The following is a 21,185-nucleotide window of genomic DNA, read 5'->3' as shown; positions in this document are numbered from 1 at the left end:
AGGAGCAGGAAGGCTGATGTTTCGGGCCTAGACCCTTCATCAGAACAGCAAGATATCTCACTTCTGATGAAGGGTCTAGGCCCGAAACATCAGCCTTCCTGCTCCTGTGATGCTGCTTGGCCTGCTGTGTTCATCCAGCTCTACACCTTGTTATCTCAGGTTCTCCAGCATCTGCAGTTCCTACTATCTCCAGTGGATAGATGCCCAGCCTGCTTGATCTTTCCTCCTAGGGCAACACATTCATTCCCAATATCAGTCTAGTAGACCAGGGTGGTACGAGCCATCAATACTGAATGGTCGCTAATAATTCCAACAGGGAAATGAAGAGAAGCTTCTTCATTCTCGGAGCATGTTTAGAATGTAGAAGTTGCTGAAACAGTTAATTTGAATACTTTTGCAAGGACTCTGGAAGCGGACATGAGAGAAAAGGGAATAGAAAGGTTGAGACGAAGCATTTGGAAAGGCAAGAGGCTTCTGTGGATTATAACTGATTTTGTGGGGCTAAATGTCCTGCTGTATGTTCTCTGCAATGTATCCTATTGGGCAATAAAATACTCTGGGGAGTACATTAAATTACTCCACTACAGACATTAAATCAGCAATACACAGTGGCCATAAGTTGCCTAGGGAGTACGAAAAAAGGATGTATGCTGAAAGACCATTTAAATGCTCCTTGGGAGTATCACATTAGCAATGTACACTAATAAGACTATAAAGCATTCTTCAGCCATACTAAATCAGTACTGTATAGTAATGGACCATAAAATACGGTGTGGTAGCATATTTTTCAATAAAATGGTTGTGCTGTTTGTATTGAAACACAATTGAAATTTGAGTGGAATATTGTCATGCCCTGTCACTTACACTGTTATTCATGTTAATTAGCCTTCACTCACTACTATCAGTGTGAAATTCTGAAGAAACGTACTGGAGCTTGTGTTAATGGCTTCCCGCCTAAAGTAATTATTGTCAGCCCAGTTATGATGATGAGTGCCAGGTTCTGCTTAAAAAGATACCTGGCATTTTTCCAGTTAGTTTAATGAATGGTTTGTTCTTTGCAAAAACCTGTATTAATTGGATATAAACCACTTCAAGTGCTAATGATAAAATCTGAGAGTGCATTTTTAGATTCGGAAGCTGTGGAGTTTGACTCATGTAAGGTGTTAAATTCATTGTCAAGTATGTAGGTGTTAAATAACTATCTTTAGAACCAATGTTACTTGAAATACTAGTACAGTTTGGTGTATTGGATGCCTTATTGTACATTTCTTGTTTATAAGAAATTTTGAAGTAAAGTCTAATGGAAAAATCTGTTGTTTCATTGTTAGAGTGCCTAGTTGCCAGTAATAGGCAGACTAGAGCCGAGTCCCAGTCTTTATCCGTACCTACTTTGTTACCCAATAATTGGGTTAGATTTGATCATTTTGGCCTTGTTTGAGAGAAGCGGAATAGAAACAGCATGTCTTCCTTGGTGAATAACCTATATCAAAGGCATTGTTTTAACAAAAGAAAATACTTCCTTTTTAAATTGTAGACAAGAATGTAGATGTAAGGTATTTAATTGGAGACATCAAGTTTTCTCAGATGTACACTTTCCCTCCATGTTCTTTTTGTACCGTCTGTGATTTTTATTGATATTGTGTTTTTCCGTTTTTGTGTCTCTTTGGTAATTCCTATTGTTGGTGGTCTTTACTGAAGTTTTATTTTTGTTCTATAGCGTCACTTCATATCTACTGCATTGTAATATCTGCTGTTTCTCTCTGCACTGTCATGTTCCTCCCTGCCTCTATGTCTTACCTTTTTCACAGCCTGCTTCCATTCCATTCTCTTGGTTTCCCTGTCTCTGCATCTGTTTTGGCGATGCAAATTTCAATAATTTCAAATTCTGATATGTTTTCCTTTTTGTCTCAACTCAGGGACCCTCCACCACAGTGGACAAGGCCCTCAGCCACATCCATTCAATTTCACACACTGTTGCTTCCATCTCTTCCACCCCCACCCCAAGAAATATTAGTGGTGTTTCCCTTGTGTTTCATCCTATCAGTCTATATGATTTCTAGCACCTCGAGCACAGTGCCATCACCACGTGCATCCCCCCCCCCCCCCGCCACCCACCGCTACTATTCTGAAGGCACCACTCTTAAAAACACCCATTCTTTAGTCAGCCCTAGAACCTCCCCTCCTGTTGGCACCTGTCTGCACAGACACAAAATTCAACACCTGCCTTCTCATCAGTCAAGACTCCTGAGTGAAATAAGGGTTTGCTTTAATTTTCAATTTATTATACCATTTTAGCTGCACAGAATGTTGTCTGCTTTACATTGGAGACACTAAAGCAGACAGGGTGACCAGTTTGCAGATCACTTCCTTTGCAGTACACAGGTGTGATATCATGTTTCAAGTTGTCTGTCATAGATTCGTAGAGATGTACAGCACAGAAACAGACCCTTCGGTCCAACTCGTCCACACCGACCAGATACCTAATTCAATCTGGTCCCATTTGCCAGCATTTGCCCATATCCCTCTAAACCCTTCCTATTCATTTACCCATCCAGATGCCTTTTAAATGTTGTAATTTTACCAGCCTCCACCACTTCCTCTGGCAGCTCTTTCCATACACACACCACCATCTGCGTGAAAAAGCTGCCCCTGGATCCCTTTTATCTCATTTTAATTTGAACTGCTGCAGTGTTTAGGGAGGCTCAATGCAAAATCGAGGAATAGTACGTCCTTTTGATTTGATCCCTTACGATACTCTACTCAACACTGAATTCAATACTTCTAGATTGTAACCACTCTCCCCATTTTGTTTTGGTATTTTGTTTTCTCTTGTCTCTTCCCTAATGCCTGTACCTGGTATGGACCTGATGGCTACCATCTTGCCATTCACACCTCCACTGGCAACATTCTTTTTGGCTTTTCCCATTGCCAATCCTTTTGGTATTTATGCCATTGAGACATTTGTCATTTTATGTCTCCTGTTGTCCACCTGATCACAGACCTGCCATTCAGTGCTTTGATTAGAAAACTGGCTACTTACCGTAGTGGAAGCAGACACCCCTGTACACAGTATAGCAGTGACAATGTGTGCTTCACCCCTCTATTCACTCTGAAGGCAGATATTGTGTGCTCGCAGTTGGGTGCTGGTCAACACAGTGAAGAATGTTTGACCTGTTTCGATGTATAGGAATGAATCTCACACAGTTGTTTTTACATAAACCTGTTTAAAATGGTATTTAAGAACTGATACTCACTTTTAATGATTTTTTTTTGAAGAAGCTCACCATTTTGGGGAAGCCTAAACGACCTCGAACAGCCTTCAATATTTTCATGGCCGAAAACTTTGATGAAGCCAAAGGGGCAACTTCACAGGTAAAAATGACACAGCAATAATTATAATACTGGTCAATCCTAAATAATTGTTTCAAAGACTATTCTTACATGAGAGGCAGTGGTCTAGTGGTATTATCACTGGGCTGTTAATCCTGACATCAAGAAAATACTTTGGGTACCAGAGTTCGAATCCCGCCACGGCAGTTGGTGGAAATTAGATTCAACAAACATCTGGAATTAAGAGTCTAATGATGACCGTGAATCCATTGTTGATTTTTAGGAAGGAAACTGCCATTCTTACTTGTTGTGGACCCACGGCAATGTGGTTGACTCTTAGCTACCCACCAGGATGGGTAATAAATGCTGGCATAGCCAGTGATGCCCTCATCCCATGAATGAATTTAAAAAAAAAAGTACACCCCACTCTCTCTCTCTCCCTCCAGTTGATAGGATAAAAATGTTGTGCTAGTTTAAGTGCTTTATCACCTCCTCTTTAATGCTGTATATAACTCTAAAGGCATAGCAATTTGATAATTCTATAGAGCTGTCCTAAGAAGCTGTGGACTTTGGCCTTGATTTACATCAATGTACGATGATCTTGAACAAACGGTACAAAATAAGCAAAATAAGTAGTCTGAGAAAAGATCTGTAGGTGAAAGTGATTCCATTCAATTCTGAGAATTTGATAAGGTGGCGGGAGTGATAACACAGGACCACCTTTAGAATTAATTTTCAAACAAACTTCTTTGAAGTTCATGCTGGTGAGATGTATGAAAGTGATTGTTATGCCACAGTCCTGGGTTTGTTATGGCAGTAGATCTCAGCTCTATGGACTGAAATAAATATTTCTAATTTCAAGAATATATCTGAAACTTAAGGTCAATCTACTCCCTTCTTAAGTGTCATGTTGTAGAGTTTTCTCCTTTATATGTTGGCTCTTATCATGTTAATCTGTCTAAACATCTAGATTCCTCAAACCTCCTCCACTTAGATTAACTTGTTAAACTTTGAGCACCAAATTTTGCTAAACCTCTTTCTTTCAGGTTTGGATATCAACAACATCACCTTTTTTACACTGCATTTCATTTCATGCAGAAAGACCCCTTAACACCTATGTTGATGCTTGAATAATCAAGGCAACTCTTGCACCTAATGAGGAATCCTTCAATACAATCACCTTAAGGAGACACATGGCACTTATTTCCTATGAGCAAGTCTCCATTATTTGTTGGGAATCTGTCTTGCTCGTGAGGTGCTGAACTCATTTACTTTCGAATTTTAAATAATGATGAATAAAATTGGCTTTCTTTTGGGCCACAAGGTATTGCTTATTTCGCCCAGACCTGATATCTGTGGGCATCTGACCTTGTCACCTTCCATCCAAACAATTCTCTTTTCTAATTTGAGTACAGCCATTGGTTTTAAGTGTTCGCAGGTAAAAGAGAGCTCCCAAAACGCTTTGATTTAAACCTTTCAGGGTTTTTTGTCAATTAGTATATTTTTAAAATGCCATTCCTCGAAAGTCACATTGGAGAGATTTTATGCTGTAATCATACACTTAAAAGGAAGTTGAGACTTCCCATGTTATTGTTGGAATGGAAGGACAATACAGTGTAGGTGATATTCATGTGTGGGTGAAGGAAGGTCATGCATTCTGAAACCTGATTCTCAACATGTTTGTTATTGCCATCGCATTAGGGAGAAAACTTGTCCTTCTTTTCTAAACATTTTCTCAGTCTAGTTCAAGTAAAACAGAGTAACTTTTATGCTGATCAATTCAACGCATTTCTAACAAGGATTGGAATACGGTCGCCAGAGCCCCTCCCACCCCCATCGTTCATTTAGTGACTGACTATGCACTCTATCAGGAAAGGGTGACTTCTTCCTTACTTTGAGCATAGTTAGGCTTTCTTCTTGTAGGTTTCAAATTTTGCAAATATTAAAGTAGACCAAGGGACCCTGTTCTAATTTCCAAATCACTGTCTGTGACAATGACACAACTGCAGGAGGGGTACATTAGTACAAAAATGTAATTGACGTTGTACGTGGTGTGGAATCTTATGCAGGAGTACCATTCAGAATTGTATGGGATAAAAGTTTTAGTTGGACAGCCTAGGCAGCGTAGAGCAGTCTGTCTTGTCAATGATCTCAACAGGGCCATCTTTGAGGTTGTTCAGGTGACCTTTGGTGAAATAGGACTGGGATCCCCACTCTAGATAGCTACTGAATGGTGCCCTTTCCTGTTGAGGAACCTTCTGGTATCATCTGGAATCCCAGACGAATGATGGCCAGCAAGGCTAGTAGTTGTGGGAACGTACGGTAGCAAAATGACAATCAGACCAGCATCGGCCGGGAGAGGAAGGTGGACTAATGAAGGACACTTATTGTGACATTCATTTGGTTAGTCAATGTGCTGTGCTATGCCAGATGATCCTTTCTGGAAAACAATTCGAAGAAGATACAAAACCAGTAAACCACAAAGTAAGAAGGAGAAGCTCACCCTGATTGGTGTACCAGGTCTGCCCAGAAACCCATGACTATTGTGTAAAAGACATGATACCTACCTAGGACTCATAATGTTTTCCACTTAGGCTCCTGTGTCATTCATAATGCAGTTATAACAACTAGCTCTCCAGAAGTTTAATAGAGACAGTTGTTTTCAAGGTGATAGCGGTTCCATGGATTACTGGATTTAATTTGATGGGTAGCTTACAGATATTTCCACGTGGTATGTAAATTGAATGAAATTGAACAACAGGGAGATTTCTGAAGGTAGTAACTCCATTCTGAAACTTTTCAGTGTTATTTGCTGGGGGTAGTGTACGTATTCTTCTGTCCTGTCATGTTTTGTTTGTCTTGAAAACAAATGTGGAAAATGTTCCCATGCTCTGATAAGTAAGTTAGGATTCTATGATTTGTTTTAGGCAAAGCTGAAAAACCTACAGGATGAGTGGCATCGGCAGTCTGATACACAGAAGCAGGTAGGTGTCACTTTTTCATTTGCATTTCAGACTAATTTACTGCTGAAGTGATTCCCTCGTTTTTAATCCATTAATAAATTTCATGGCCCAGATCTTCCAGTCAGTGATGTGCCCCCTGTTGACTGTGATGTAAACAGCTTACTTTTCATTTGATTCTTGGGCCTTTGCACCTTCTTGTGTGAATCTAATTCCTATCCAGGAATGAATGGGATTGGGAGATTGACCTGTAGCCACACCCATTAAGGTCTGCTATCAGTTCAATGACTGCCACTGCTTTTAAAATGGACCTATCTACCCCTGGAAGTGTAAAGCTTTAGTTACTACATACCTCTCTGACCCAATCCCCATCCCCATCCCCCCCCCGCCCCCCAATCATCCCAATTAATATTCACCTTCCAATTCTGTCAAGTCCTGATGACGTTCACCCTCTTCTTCATCCCGGCTCGCAAAATTCCTAACAATGCCGATTCTTCTGACGTTGACCTGACCCTGGGAGAGGGTGGAAGGATTCAGGAGAGCGAGTGAACATTGTTGGGATCGGGCGATGGCGAACGTTGTTGTGGGGGGGTGTGGGCTGGAGTGAGCCAGGACGGGCGAAACGTGGGAGAGTGAGAAGATTGCCGGGGTTTGTGGAAGCTTTGTCGCTCCAGCTGATTCACATCAAGCCGTGACCCTGGGCAGCTTTTACACCTAACCTGGACAAGATCTAAGAAAATCTGTTTTTAAATAAAAAAGGCAGGGTAAGCATAATGCAAGCGGCCCAAGTCTCTATAGTTGTGATTGTTTGATCCCACTGTTGTGGGGAATCGTGTAGCAGACAAGGCAAGATAAGACTGCCAATCAGAATGTGAACTACACCGTGCAAGTCATGTGGTTGTATGTACATTGAGACTTCCTCAGGGTTCCAAGGGGCATCCAGTGACTGAAGTTGAAACATTCGATCTTCATCCTATTGGAAGATTTAGGCTGGTGTTTGTGCTGCAGCATCATTTGTGATCCGTTTTTTGCTTTATGCTGCATTTTTCTGTTTGCTTTCTTCCCCCTCTATATCTTAATTAATTAGAGAAAAGGCACTGTGAGTCAGACCTTGGCCTTTTCACATCTAGAACCTGGATTTGAATCTAGAGCTGCCTAGTGGGATCAGAGTCTCCTTTCTGATGTCTGTGAGGCTTTGGTGTGAAGTGAGTCTGTAGAGTTTCCATTCCCTGTGCGGTAACCAGGGACCTTCAGCATGAAACCAACTAACCATGTATCACAAACTTAACAGTCATTGAGATTGTCTTAAGCATATAATAAATAGGAACTGGATTAGAATAGTTCCCTTATGGCTGCTTTGCCATCAAGTAACATCATGATAGACGTTTGACTTTAATTCCACACTTCTGCACGTCTTGATCCTCCTGTTCCTTTAGAATCTGAAAATCGATCAATGTCATTCTTGAAACTAGTCAGTGACTGAGCATCCACAGCTCCTGAGGGAGACCTTAGGATTAAGAGTGAAACAGTGTGCCTGACATAGGAAATGTTCTACTTTTCCAATTTCAGCCCAAAATATTGATAAATCAGAAACACCAGTAGGTGTTTAATAGATATTAGATATTAATGTCAGCATATTAGATTTATGAGTGTCTTTGGTCATGGGAATTCAGAATTACTAGAAGTAAAGAAAAGCCTTAAATTCATTAAACAGCTCCTCACAAGCAGTGAAGTTGCCTTCCATGATGGCAGAATTGTACAGTGAGTGCTCGAAGCTCATGCAGTGTAGTAGACAAAAGCCTGCAGTCAATAAATTATATCCTAACGAGCGGTGAGCAAATGTGTTATGTTCAAAGCCCAGAGGGTGGGTTCAATTAATATTTATCTGCATAAAAGGGTGCATGCCATTCTACACAGTGAGGACTCGATTTCAATAGAGATCATTTGTTGAAGCAACTGTTTGGTCATGGTATTAAGTTGGCAGCCATTAGGAAGTCAAGCTTTTGGAATTTTGGAGGATGTGGTGTAGAAAGGGGAGTGCAGATGGAAGGGAACAGATCAATCATTTGATTTTTCTCAATTGACTTCCATGCTCAGGCATTAAGAGCAGTCTGGGAACATGGCTTCTTGCCCTGTCCAACAATCTAAAAAGAAAGGACTGGCTGCTTGTGATGTTGGACAATTTGAAACTCTTGTGAATTTGCTTTTTGAATGCTATTAATTTTGAAAAGAATTTGAGCAGCAGCTCCCACATCTTCACACCCCCAATTAATGACGGATGTATGAAGGGCAAGAATTAAATGAATTCAGCTGTCTATATAGCCTTGTTTGAACATGAATTCAAGGAATCTTTTGATATTGCACCAAGATCCATCTTGTAATTGTAATTTTTAGTTGACTTTGTAGAAGATTGCTACTGCGAGGAATTACCAGCCAGAGACCCTCTGAGGGAAAACTCTCACCTCTCTCAGCATTACAGATCATTCCTAAAATGTCTGAATTGCAGAGATGTTTTGCCATTGATTTGTAAACTGGGCTATAGATAATTATACCATGACTTTGCAGATTTTTTTTATTTAGCCTGTTCAGAGATGTTGTTATATATCTCTCGAGCAAGTGGAACTTGAACCTGGGATTTCTGAGAGGTGGGGACACTACCAATATGCAGCACTGGCCCCTATCATAACTTCGCATTTTACTCGGGTTGACATTGTTTACCTGCATTGAAATGGTCAATCTACAGCATTGGATGAGTCTGAATTAATGTTTGGATTGTAGAAATGGTGAGTTGAGCCAGTGGGCTGATCTAACGTAACAGGATCCTTTGTTTAGCAGGCCCAAATATAATGAAGTTCTTGATCTTCTCCAAATTTATTTTATTGCACCAAAAGATTTTTCCATGGCATTATTTTGTCACATTTTGTAGTGAATCCAAACCATCATCTACCACCCATCCAAGCCCCTCCAAAGTTATTTAAAGTAGTGTATTTGTTTGTGATGTGTAAGTAAGGTGAGAAACATTGTCTGAGTCAGTCACATTTTTTTCAGGACACCAAAGCTTTTAATTGCTGTGGAAGAAACAAACTATTCAGCAACAAAGTATTTAGACAAGTGCTATTGTTTTGAGAGCATGGTTATATTTCATTTAATTACTTTGAATTAAATTCAGCCTCAAGATGGAGTCCAAGTGTTTCATCAAAAGAAAGTGTGTTCAGTTCAGAGCTCTGAGCTTTTAATCTCAAATTAATCACAATTTGAGATTGCTGAAATACCAGAGGTATTTCTTATTGTATCTTTACCAGCCATATAAATAGAGTTGTTTTTTCACTGTTGTCAGGTGTCTTAATGTCTATCCAAAATTAGGAAACCTCAGTTCATCAATGTCCAGTCAAAATTATTAAAGTTTGCATACCCAACTACTAGAGAGAATAATTTTAGGAAGAATAAATTATTAAAGTTTGCATTGTGCAGCTACTGAGGAAGAATAATTTGGTTGTCAAAGATGACCTTGAAATTACAAGGATCACATTTGGGTTACAGTTGGCAACTGTTGGCACAAAATTTGTGATTATTAAGAACTCCAGAGGCAAGAACTAGTTAACAACTTTTAAAAGAATTCAGACTTTTTATTGTGGAAGAATAAGTCAGACTAGTTTGTGTTGTGTAAGGCTGATCACCATAATGTGTGGCATTTTGCTGTAATGCTTATGTCCATAGCCTTATGACATTTCAAGTGCTCATCTGGATACCTTTTTAAAGGTTGTGCAGTTTCCTGTGCCAACTACCCACCCAGGCAGTGCATTCCAGATTACCACCACCCTCTGAGTGGAAAAAAAATTCTTCTTCAAATCCCCTCTCAACCTCCTGCCTCTGACCTTAAAATTATGCCTCCTTGTTATTTAATTCTTCTTTCTATCCACCCTGTCCATGCCCCTCATAAGCTTAAACAGTTTATTAAAGTACCCCCTCAGCTTTCTCTGCTGTTTCGAAAACAACCTGAGCTTATCTAGCCTCTCTTTTTAAAGCTGAAATGCCCCATCACAGGCAACTTCCTAGTGAATCTCCTCTGCAGCTCTTCCAGCACAGTCACATCGTTGCTACAATGCGGTGACCAGAACTGCACAAAGTACTCTAACTAAGGCCTAAATTTATGTACCACTCCAGCATAACCTTCTTGCTCTTTAACTTATGCCACAACTAATAAAGACAAGTGTCCCTTATGCCTCCTTAGTTCCCCTGTTAATCTGTCCTGCCACCTTTAGGGAAGATCTCTCTGAGCTTCCTACTATTCTGTCATTCATTATGTACTCCCTTTGTCTTGTTACTTCTTCCAAAGCTCAGCACCTCATACATTCTTCCTCACCATCAACTACTCAAACCAATCTTCATGTCATCTACAAACTTATTTGCCCAAATTTTCTTCTATATTGCTCATATATTGGAATATATATCAAACAATAAAGGACACAGCACTCATCCCTGTGATGCGCCACTGCACGCTGGCCTCCGGTCACACAAACAGCCTTCTACCACCATCCTGTGTCTCCTACCACTCAGCCATGCCAACTGTGACTGTTTCAGACAATCAGAAATAAAAATGGGGTTCAATACAATTACCAATGATTGAGTAACCTAGGTCGGTTGGTTTCCCTTGGTGTTGCATCCTTCTGTTTGTTTAACACTGAGATTTTACACTATAGCATCTGGAAATATTACGGCACAGAGAGAGATCATTAGGGACTGCTTTCTTGTGCACATTGTTCGGTAGAGTTATCCTGAGCCTAATCCTACGCCCCTACTACTTTTCCCCAAAGCACTGTAGCTTTTCTCTTGAAACATTGTCCAAATCTCTTTGGAAAGTTACTATTGAATCTGTTCCCTCTACCCTTTTCAGGCTGCAACGTGGTCTTTAAAAAGAAAATGGTTCCTCTTGTCGCTAGTTCTTTTTCCAATCATCTTAATCTTAAGTGTGTTCTCTGGTTACTGATCCATCTGGCACTGGAAAACTCTCCTTATTCTGCTTTTTTAAAGAAATCATGATTTTGTATGCCTGTATTCAGTCTCCTCTTAACCTTTACTGCTCAAAGCAAAACACCAGCTTCTCCAGTCTCTCCACATAAGTGATACCACAAAGTGGAGTAGATTTTTTTTCATTCACTGTGATTCATCTAGTTCAGTTAATCCATTAAAGTTTCCCTCAAGGAGAAAGGAAGTGAGCACCCATTGATTAAAAGCCTGTTCTGTTCAGTCATTGAAGGCTCTGTGCAAATCTGAATCAGTCATTGGTAAGAACCATTTCAGGGCATAAATCTGAAGTGTCCCAGGAATAATCTCGCTGTAAGAAAGCTCCCAAAAAAGTTAGATCGTTATGCTGCTAAAAACTGAATCCATTTGGATGTTTTCTGCTTCAGTCAGATGTTTTAGTCAGTTTATTTGCTTACAAATGGATTTAATTGATGCTGAAGTATTATCTGGAAGACTTTTCAGTGCCTCCTCTGATTAATCAGTTATATATCCTGAGGTTTACACTTTCATGCAAATACTGTGGTTTTCAAAGCAGGTCAGGGACTGGGAATTCTGGTTTTGAAGCTACAAAGCCTGTCCACCAATTACAGGGTACAGGTTAGGAGTGTGGTGGAACACTTCTCATTTACCTGGGTGAGTGCAGCTCTGAGTATATAAAAAGGAAGAGAGTAGCTAAAGTGAATGGGACTGCACCTCCCAGTTGCGAACCATTTCAACTCCCCCTCCCATTTCTCAGACGTCATGTCCATCCTGGGCCTCCTGCAGTGTCACAACGATGCCACCTGAAGGTTGCAGGAACAGCAACTCATATTCCGCTTGGGAACCCTGCAGCCCAATGGTATCGATGTGGACTTCACAAGCTTCAAAATCTCCCCTCCCCCTACCGCATCCCAAAACCAGCCCAACTCGTCCCCGCCTCCCTAACCTGTTCTTCCTCCCACCTCAAGCCCCACCCCCATCTCCTACCTACTAACCTCATCCCGCCCCCTTGACCTGTCCGTCCTCCCTGGACTGACCTATCTCCTCCCTAACTCCCCACCTACACTCACCTTTACTGGCTCCATCCCCGCCTCTTTGACCTGTCTGTCTCCTCTCCACCTATCCTCTCCTCTATCCATCTTCTATCCGCCTCCCTCTCTCTCCCTATTTATTTCAGAACCCCCTTCCCCTCCCCCATTTCTGATGAAGGGTCTAGGCCGGAAACGTCAGCTTTCCTGCTCCTCCTGCTGTGTTCATCCCGCTGTACACCTTGTTATCTCAGATTCTCCAGCATCTGCAGTTCCTACTATCTCTCAAGAAAAGATTGTTGAGTTGATATTATGGAGCACAGAAATGGCAGCGATATTATTTTGTCAATATTTTGTCTTAGTTTTTATGGTGGAGTACATTGAAACTATCTCGACAGTAACGGGTAATACAGAGGTTATAGAAAAGAAAAACTTAAAATAATTGCCATCACTCGGGAAAACATGAGGAAGCAATTGGGATTAAAGGCAGACAAGTCCCCAGGGCTTGATGACCTACATCCTAGTGTCTTAAAGAAAGAGACAGTGGATGCATTGGTTATAATACTGCAAAATTTCCTTGATTTGGGAAGGGTTCCACTGGATTGGAAAAATGCTCATGTAATGTCCTTATCCAGCAAGGGAGGGAGGCAGATAGTAGAAAACTATGGACCAGTTCGTTTAAAGTCTGTCATTGGGAAGTTGTTTGAATCCATTATTAAGGAAGTAATAACAGGACATTTGGAAAGTCAAAATGTAATCCATCAGTGTCAACATGATTTTATGAGGGGTAGGTCATATTTGACTAATTTTCTAGAGTTCTTTGAAGACATAACAAGCAATGTAGATAATGGCGATCCTGTAGATGTAGTGTAACTGGGCTTCCAGAACGCATCTGATACGGTACTGCATATGCAGTTAGTACACAAGGTAAGGTCATGTGGGATTAAGACTTATTATAGGTTTGGATAGCATATTGGCTAACCAACAGAAAGCAGAGAGTCAGAATAAATGGTCTCTTTCAGGTTGGCAAGCTGTAACTAGTGGGGTGTCACAGGGTTTGGTCCTTGGGCCTCAACTATTTATAATCTATATTAATATCTTGGATGCAGGGATACAATATAGGGAAATTTGCAGCTGACATTAAAATAGGTGAGAAATGAAGTTGCAAAGAAGAAATAAGATATCTACAAATGGAAATGAATTGATTAGGTGAATGGGCTGAAATTTGGCAGATGGAATTTAACCTGGAAAAGTGTGAGGTTATCCATTTTGGTCAGAGGGAATGCTGACCTTGACCTCAGTTTTCATATCCCATGAGCAATGACAAGGCTGATGGCACTTGTGTTTAATTGTTGACTTGTATCCTCGGCAGTGACAAAATGTGTCATTATCCTTGAGTTCTCAATGGTTATTTATTCAATTTGTTTTTTTGCTGAGCAATGTTCTTGATGCTGAGTGAAACCAGGGAGGTTCTTTCTGTCCTTGCTGTTACCACTCTGTGTTCTTTCTCTCCACTGGTCAAAAGCAGCTGCTGTAATATAGCTCACTGTGTATTACTGTGTCCTCATTGTCTTTCCAAGCTAGCTGACTGACAAGTGAGTCCCTCATCTCTCAATATGTGGAATGAAAATATAAGCATGAATTAAAACAGATGAAAATTTCTTGACTGACTCAGTTGCCTGGTTTTGATGACATTAGATAAAATTGGCGATTTTAATTGCAAGTAGTCTCATTTGTTCCACATGGGTCTCAAGAAGCATGCCTCAATCTGCGGTCAGGAGACTACTGCAGCCATTTTATCTCTATGCTGCTTCCATTTTCAAAAAACATCTTAGTCTATGAACTGTCTTAGGAATAACAAATCAGATAATGGAAATTAAAATTCAATATCCATATTTACCATCATCATGAAGTTGTTTAATGGGGGTGTTTAATTCAGTTTAGGCCCTGAGAGTTGAATTACAGCCACTTGAACCAACGTAAAATTGTTTCCATTCAATTGTAGGAGTTGGGATGTCGTGTTGAGGTTGTACAGGATGTTGGTGAGGCCGGTTCTGGAGTTCTGTGTCCAATTCTGGTCACCCTGATATCTGAAGGATATTACTAAGCTGAAGTGGGTTCTGAAGAGATTTACAAGGATGTTGCCAGGACTGAAAGGTTTGAGTTATAAGGAGAGGCTGGGTAGGCTGTGACTTTTCACTGGAGCATAGAAGGTTCAGGGATGACCTCATAGAGGTTTATAAAATCATGAGTACAGATAAGGTGAATGGCAGGTATCTTTTCCCTAGGGTGGGGAATTTCAAGACGAGGGGGCATATTTTTAAGGTAAGAGGAGAAAGATTTAAAAAAGACATAAGAACTAGGAGCAGGAGTAGGCCGTCCGGCCCTTTGAGCCTGCTCCGCCATTCAATAGGATCATGGTTGATCTTTTCGTGGACTCGGATCCACTTACCCGCGTACTCGCCATATCCCTTAATTCCTTTATTGTTCAAAAAAAATCTACCTTATCTTTAAAGACGTTTACTGAAGTAGCGTCAACTACTTCACTGAGCAAGGAATTCCATAGATTAACAACCCTCTGAGTGAAGAAGTTCCTTCTCCATTCAGTCCTAAATCTTCTCCCCCTAATCTTGAGGCTATGCCCTCTTGTCCTAGCTTCACCTGCCAATGGAAACATCCTCTCTACTTCTATCTTATCTATTCCCTTCATAATTTTATATGTTTCTATAAGATCCCCCCTCAATCTTCTGAATTCCAATGAATATAATCCCAATCTACTCAGTCTCCCCTCATAAGCCAACCCCCTCAACTCCGGAATCAACCTAGTGAACCTCCTTTGCACCCCCTCCAGTGCCAATATATCCTTTCTCAAGTAAGGAGATGAAAACTGCACACAGTACTCCAGGTGTGGCCTCACCAGCAGCTTGTACAGCTGCAACATAACCTCTCTGCTTTTAATTTCAATCCCTTTAGCAATGAAGGACAAAATTCCATTTGCCTTCCTAATTACTTGTTGTACCTGCAGACCTACCTTCTGTGGTTCATGCACAAGGACACCCAGGTCCCTCTGCATAGCAGCATGCTGCAACTTTTTACCATTCAAGTAATAATCCTTTTTACTATTACTCCTACCAAAATGTATGACTTCACATTTATTTACATTGTATTCCATCTGCCAGACCTTTGCCCACTCACTCAATGTATCTATGTTCCTCTGCAAAGTTTCACAGTCCTCTGCAGACTTTGCTGTGCCACTCATCTTAGTGTCATCTGCAAACTTTGACACCCTACACGTGGTTGCCAACTCCAAATCATCTATATAAATTGTAAATAATTGCGGTCCCAACACCGATCCCTGAGGCACACCACTAGTCACTGACTGCCAGCTAGGATAGCACTCATTTATCCCCACTCTTTGCTTCCTGTTAGTCAACCAATCCTCTATCCATGCTAATACTTTACCCTTAACGCCATGCATCCTTATCTTATGCAGTAGCCTCTTGTGCGGCACCTTGTTGAAGGCCTTTTGGAAATCTAGGTACACCAGATCCACTGGGTCCCCATTGTCGACCTTGCTCGTAATGTCTTCATAGAATTCCAAAAGATTTGTCAAGCATGACCTGCCCTTCATGAACCCATGCTGCGTCTGCCCAACGGGACAATTTCTATCAAGATGCCTTGCTATTTCTTCCTTGATAATAGACTCGAGCATCTTCCCCACTACAGAGGTTAAGCTAACCGGTCTATAATTCCCCATCTTTTGTCTACTTCCCTTTTTAAACAGTCACATTTGCTGTTTTCCAATCTGCTGGGACTGCCCCAGAATCTAGCGAATTTTGGAAAATTACCGCCAGTGCACCTGCTATTTCTCCCGCCATCTCTTTTAGTACCCTGGGATGCATTCCATCAGGGCCAGGAGACTTATCAATCCTTAGCTCCATTACATCTACATTAGCTTGCCCAACACTACCTCTTCCGTAATAATGATTGTTTCCAGGTCCTCACCTACCTTCGTCTCTTTGTCAATTACTGGCATGTTATTAGTGTCCTCCACTGTGAAGACCGATTAAAAAATACCTGTTCAATGCCTCGGCCATTTCTTCATATCCCATAACTAAATTCCCCTTCTCATCCTCTAAAGGGCCAACGTTTACTTTAGCCACTCTTTTTTGTTTCATATATTTATAGAAACTTTTGCTCTCTGTCTTTATATTCTGTGCTAGTTTTTTCTCATGTTCTATCTTATTTTTCTTTATAGCTCTTTTTGTGGCTTTCTGTTGACCTTTAAAGTTTTCCCAATCTTCTAGTTTCATGCTGTTTTTGGGCACTTTGTATGCCTTCTCTTTCAATTTGATAGCCTCCCTTATTTCTTTAGACACCCATGGCAGATTACCCCTTTTCTTACAGTCCTTCCTTTTCACTGGAATGTACTTTTGCTGAGTGCTTTGAAAGTCCTCCACTGCTCGTCAACTGTCCCACCATAAAATCTTTGTTTCCAGTCTACTTTAGCCAAGGCCTCCCTCATTCTATTGTAGTTCCTCTTGTTCAAGCACAGGACCCTGGTATTGGATTTTATCTTCACATTCTCCATCTGTATTCTAAATTCAACCATACTGTGATCACTCCTTCCAAGAGGATCCCTAACTATGAGGTCATTAATTATTCCTGTCTCATCACACAGAACCAGATCTAGGATAGCTTGCTCCCTCATCGGTTCCATTACATACTGTTCAAGAAAACTATCATGGATACACTCAACGAACTCCTCCTCAAGGCTACCCTGACCGAGCTGGTTCGACCAATCTACATGTAGATTAAAATCCCCCATGATAATTGCCGTACCATTTTTACAGGCATTAGTTATTTCTTTGTTTATTGCCCGCCCCAATGTGATGTTATTATTTGGTGGCCTATAGACTACGCCTATCAGTGACTTTTTCCTCTTAGAATTTCTAATTTCCACCCAAATGGATTCAACGTCATTCTCCATCGAACCTATATCATCTCTCAGCACCGCCCTGATGTTGTCCTTGAATATCAGAGCTACACCACCTCCCTTACCTTCCTGTCTGTCCTTCTGAATAGTCTGGTACCCTTGGATATTTAACTCCCAGTCGTGACCATCCTGTAACCATGTCTCCGTAATGGCTACCAAATCATATTCATTCGCGATGATTTGTGCCGTTAACTCATCAACCTTGTTACGAATGCTACGAGCATTCAGGTAAAGTGCCTTTATGCTAGCTTTCTTACCCTCATGATTTCCAACATCTCTAATAATATCTCCTGAGTTATCCTTCCTTTTTGCTTCTTTCATAGTCTGCCTTGAACTTAAACCCTCCTGCATACATGCTAACCTGCTGCTTACCTTTTTATTTACCATCACACTCCCTGTCGTTTTTGCTTTCCCTTCCCCCCAACTCACTAGTTTAAAGTCCTAGTGACCACCCTATTTATCCTTTTCGCTAGAACACTGGTTCCAGATCGGTTCAGGTGGAGACCATCCTATCGCTACAGATCCCTCCGGTTCCAAAACTGATGCCAATGCCCCATGAAATGGAAACCCTCTTTCCCACACCACTCCCTTAGCCACGTGTTTACTTCCCTAATTTTCTTATCCCTAAGCCAATTTGCACATGGCTCGGGCAGTAATCCGGAGATTATGACCCTTGAGGACCTGTTCTTTAATTTCGTTCCTAGTGCTTGATAATCCCCAAACAGGTCCTCCATCCTAGCCTTGCCTATGTTGTTAGTCCCAACGTGGACCACAACAACTGGATCCTCCCCCTCCCACTCCAATATCCTTTCAAGCCGGTCAGAGATGTCCTGCACCCTGGCACCGGGCAGGCAACACACTATGCGGGACTCCCGATCCGGCTTGCAAAGGATACTATCTATCCCCCTAACTATAGAATCCCCTATAACTACCACTTGTCTTTTTGCTCCCCCCTCTTGAATGGCCTTCTGCACCATGGTGCCGTGGTGAGCTGGCTCATCCTCCCCACAGCCCTTTTCCTCATCCTCCCCGCAGCCCTTTTCCTCATCCACACAGGGAGCAAGTATCTCGTACCTGTTGGATAAGGTCAAAAGCTGAGGCTCCTCCATGCTTGAACTCAGGATCCCCCTACCTGCCTCACTTGCAGTCACACCCTGTTGTCCCTGATCACTAACTGAATTTGAATTACTTAATCTACCAGGTGTGACTGCCTCCTGAAACAAAGCGTCCAGGTAACTCTCCCCCTCCCGGATGTGCCGCAGTGTTTGAAGCTCAGATTCCAGATCTTCAACTCTGAGCCGGAGTTCTTCCAGCAACCAACACTTGCTGCAGATGTGGTCACTGCCGTTCACAATGGGATCAGCCAGCTCCCACATTATACAGCTACAGCACATCACCTGCCCAGCCATCTCTACTTAGTTAATTACTTTATTACTTTATATCAATTTATGAGTTAAATACTTTCTAATATTTTTCTGCTATGGTCTTTGCAAATAACCAATTAATAGATAAATAAAAACAGAAAGTAAATTTTTAACCAATTACACAATACAGAAGAAATAGAAAAAGTATAAAAACCTTACCTTACCAACACACCACAGAGTCCTTTTTTCTTGGTTAGACGAGGAGGGCGGGTGGGAGATACTACACGTTTAGTGTCTCGGGTTCAGCCGCTGCCCAAATATATTCCCGGCAGCCCCCTGGTCCTCACTGTCACCTCTCTCTCTGCTGCTGGAAAATGAAGGCTGCTGACGCTCGAGGTAAGCCCTTTAAGAGGGAAAACTTACCTTCCCGACAGCCCCCTGGTCCTCGCTGTCGCCTCTCTCTCTGCTGCTGGAAAATGAAAAAATGACACGGGCAATTTTTTTTTAAACACAGAGTATGGTTTGTGTGTGGAATGAACTTCCAGATGAAGTGATGGATGCAAGTACAGTTACAATGCTTAAAAGTCATTTGGATAAGTACATGAATAAGAAATGTTTGGAGGGATATGAGCCGAGCGCAGGCAGGTGGGACTGGTTTAGTTTAGGATTATGGTCGGTGTGGACAGGTTGGACCGAAGGGTCTGTTTCCGTGCTGTATGACTCAATGACTGTAATTCGAAGAGATAATAAAATGCACCCATTTCACTCACTTCCATGCCATGCTTATGGGTCAAAATTATTCTTGCTTTTTTTTTTGCACCCTCCTCCGTATCTGAATAAAATAGAAGGAGACTTGAGTGTGGAAGCTGCTCGGTCAAATCTTGTTTTAATATAAGGACCTTTAATGCTTCCGTGTTTGACGGAGTTAAACAATTTATGAAAGCCACATCGGACAAATCAATGGTTCTATTTCTGGCAATCCTGACTTCCTTGGAACGTGTGTTTTTTGCAGGAAGGAACAGATTGCACATCCACTGGTCTATGCTAGTGTTTATATCCCTTGTGTGAGCTTCCTCCTGCTTTGCCAAGATGAGTAGTACTTTTTGTTTCTGTCCCCCAATTCATGAATATCTGACACCAATTGTTACTTTCCTAGATGTACGCACAACTGGCCGAGGATGACAAAATTCGTTACCAGAACGAAATCAAATTGTGGGAGGAGCAAATGATTGAGACGGGACATGAAGACGTTATCCGAGTTAAACAGAAGAGGAGAGTTCAGAAGCTGATACGAATGAAAGCGAAAGCAAATCAAACGGCAGCTAAAACTACGAAGCCATCCGCAACATTAAGCACAACCAAGAGCAAAAAGACCTCTGAAGAATAAGGCTGTTCTTAAGAGTTCTAATATTTTTATTGACCTTACTGATGTCAGATGTTGAATACTGACTCAGATTCCTGAAAGGTCAGGAATTCAAGATGGGGGTATCTCCCTGAAATGTTCCACTGAATGTTTGTTTGAATTTTTGTACTTGTTGATGATGGACAACAACAGCAAACGTAGCAGACTGGTAATTCTAGTTCATTGGTGAGCAGTGATAGCATTTGCAGCCGAAATGGGGCATTAGTGAGCAGCCTGTTGTCTGCAGTAGAAGTGATGTAATTTACCAGTCCGTAAATATGCAAGTAATAACTGAGATAATGTTGACTGAGTCTTGTCTGGTGATCAACAGACTCGTGATTAGGATGACTCTCCTCTGTGCTAGGTCTATATTATAAATTGTTACAACACTTTTGCTTGTCAGCTGAAATAATGGATCAGTACACTTATCAGCTGAAGGATTCTTTTCCCCCAATTATGGTATGTAAATAAATGTCAAATTTTCATAAATTTTAGCATAACTTGAATTTGTACAGTGCCGTCAATGTCATGAAACATCTTGAGACAATTCACATGAAAAAGAAATGGGCAGGGTGTTTTTTTTTTGAGTTAGTCAAAAGCACAGGCAGATGAGAAGGGGAGATGAGCACTCAGAAACTGAAGAGAATTTGGGAGGGAATGTCCAGTGCAGACTTAAGATGAGTGAAAGCTCTGTTGTCAAATCGGAATGGGTTGGGGCAAGTGAATGAGAAGCCAAAGATTGTGGGCTGGACATAGAACTGGAAGTACTAGTGAAGGTGGAGTTAGGGCCAGTGGAAGAAAGGACAATATCTGCTGGAAGGCATGGAATGCGTAGAGAGTAGAGGTGATGACTGGAAATTAGCATTTAGATAATTGGGTTATGGATTGAATTGAGAAATTACTTCACTCGAAGGGTTATGAATCTTTGGAATTATCTCCCTCAGAGGATTATGATGCTTCATAGTTGAATACATTTAAAGTGCAGGTAAAGGGATTTTTTTGGTCTCTCAGATGTTGAGGAGTTTGTGGAGCAGATAGGAAAGCGGAGTTGAAGCCTGAGATCAGCCACTGGTGTATTGACTGGGGGAGCAAGCTCACTGG

General features: G+C 41.4%; 1 protein-coding gene across 2 annotated transcripts in view; it reads left to right on the top strand.

Moving 5' to 3' along the window:
* tfam (transcription factor A, mitochondrial) overlaps positions 1-21,185 on the top strand; it is a 49,047-nt gene that overhangs the window by 11,204 nt on the left and 16,658 nt on the right. Inside the window, exons 5-7 of one of the 2 annotated variants that reach the window (XM_048608732.1) lie at positions 3,277-3,372; positions 6,258-6,314; positions 19,839-20,573. In XM_048608732.1, coding sequence (XP_048464689.1) covers positions 3,277-3,372; positions 6,258-6,314; positions 19,839-20,069 — 384 coding nt within the window. In that variant the 3' untranslated portion in view covers positions 20,070-20,573. Of the gene's footprint in view, positions 1-3,276; positions 3,373-6,257; positions 6,315-19,838; positions 20,574-21,185 lie in introns of those variants that run through there. The other variant, XM_048608734.1, reaches the window with a different exon arrangement.

Source organism: Rhincodon typus, chromosome 20 (assembly GCF_021869965.1).
Source record: "Rhincodon typus isolate 14 chromosome 20, sRhiTyp1.1, whole genome shotgun sequence".
Classification (NCBI taxonomy): domain Eukaryota; kingdom Metazoa; phylum Chordata; class Chondrichthyes; order Orectolobiformes; family Rhincodontidae; genus Rhincodon; species Rhincodon typus.
The sequence above is the reverse complement of the archived record's forward strand: the minus strand, read 5'-3'. Positions and strand labels throughout refer to the sequence as shown.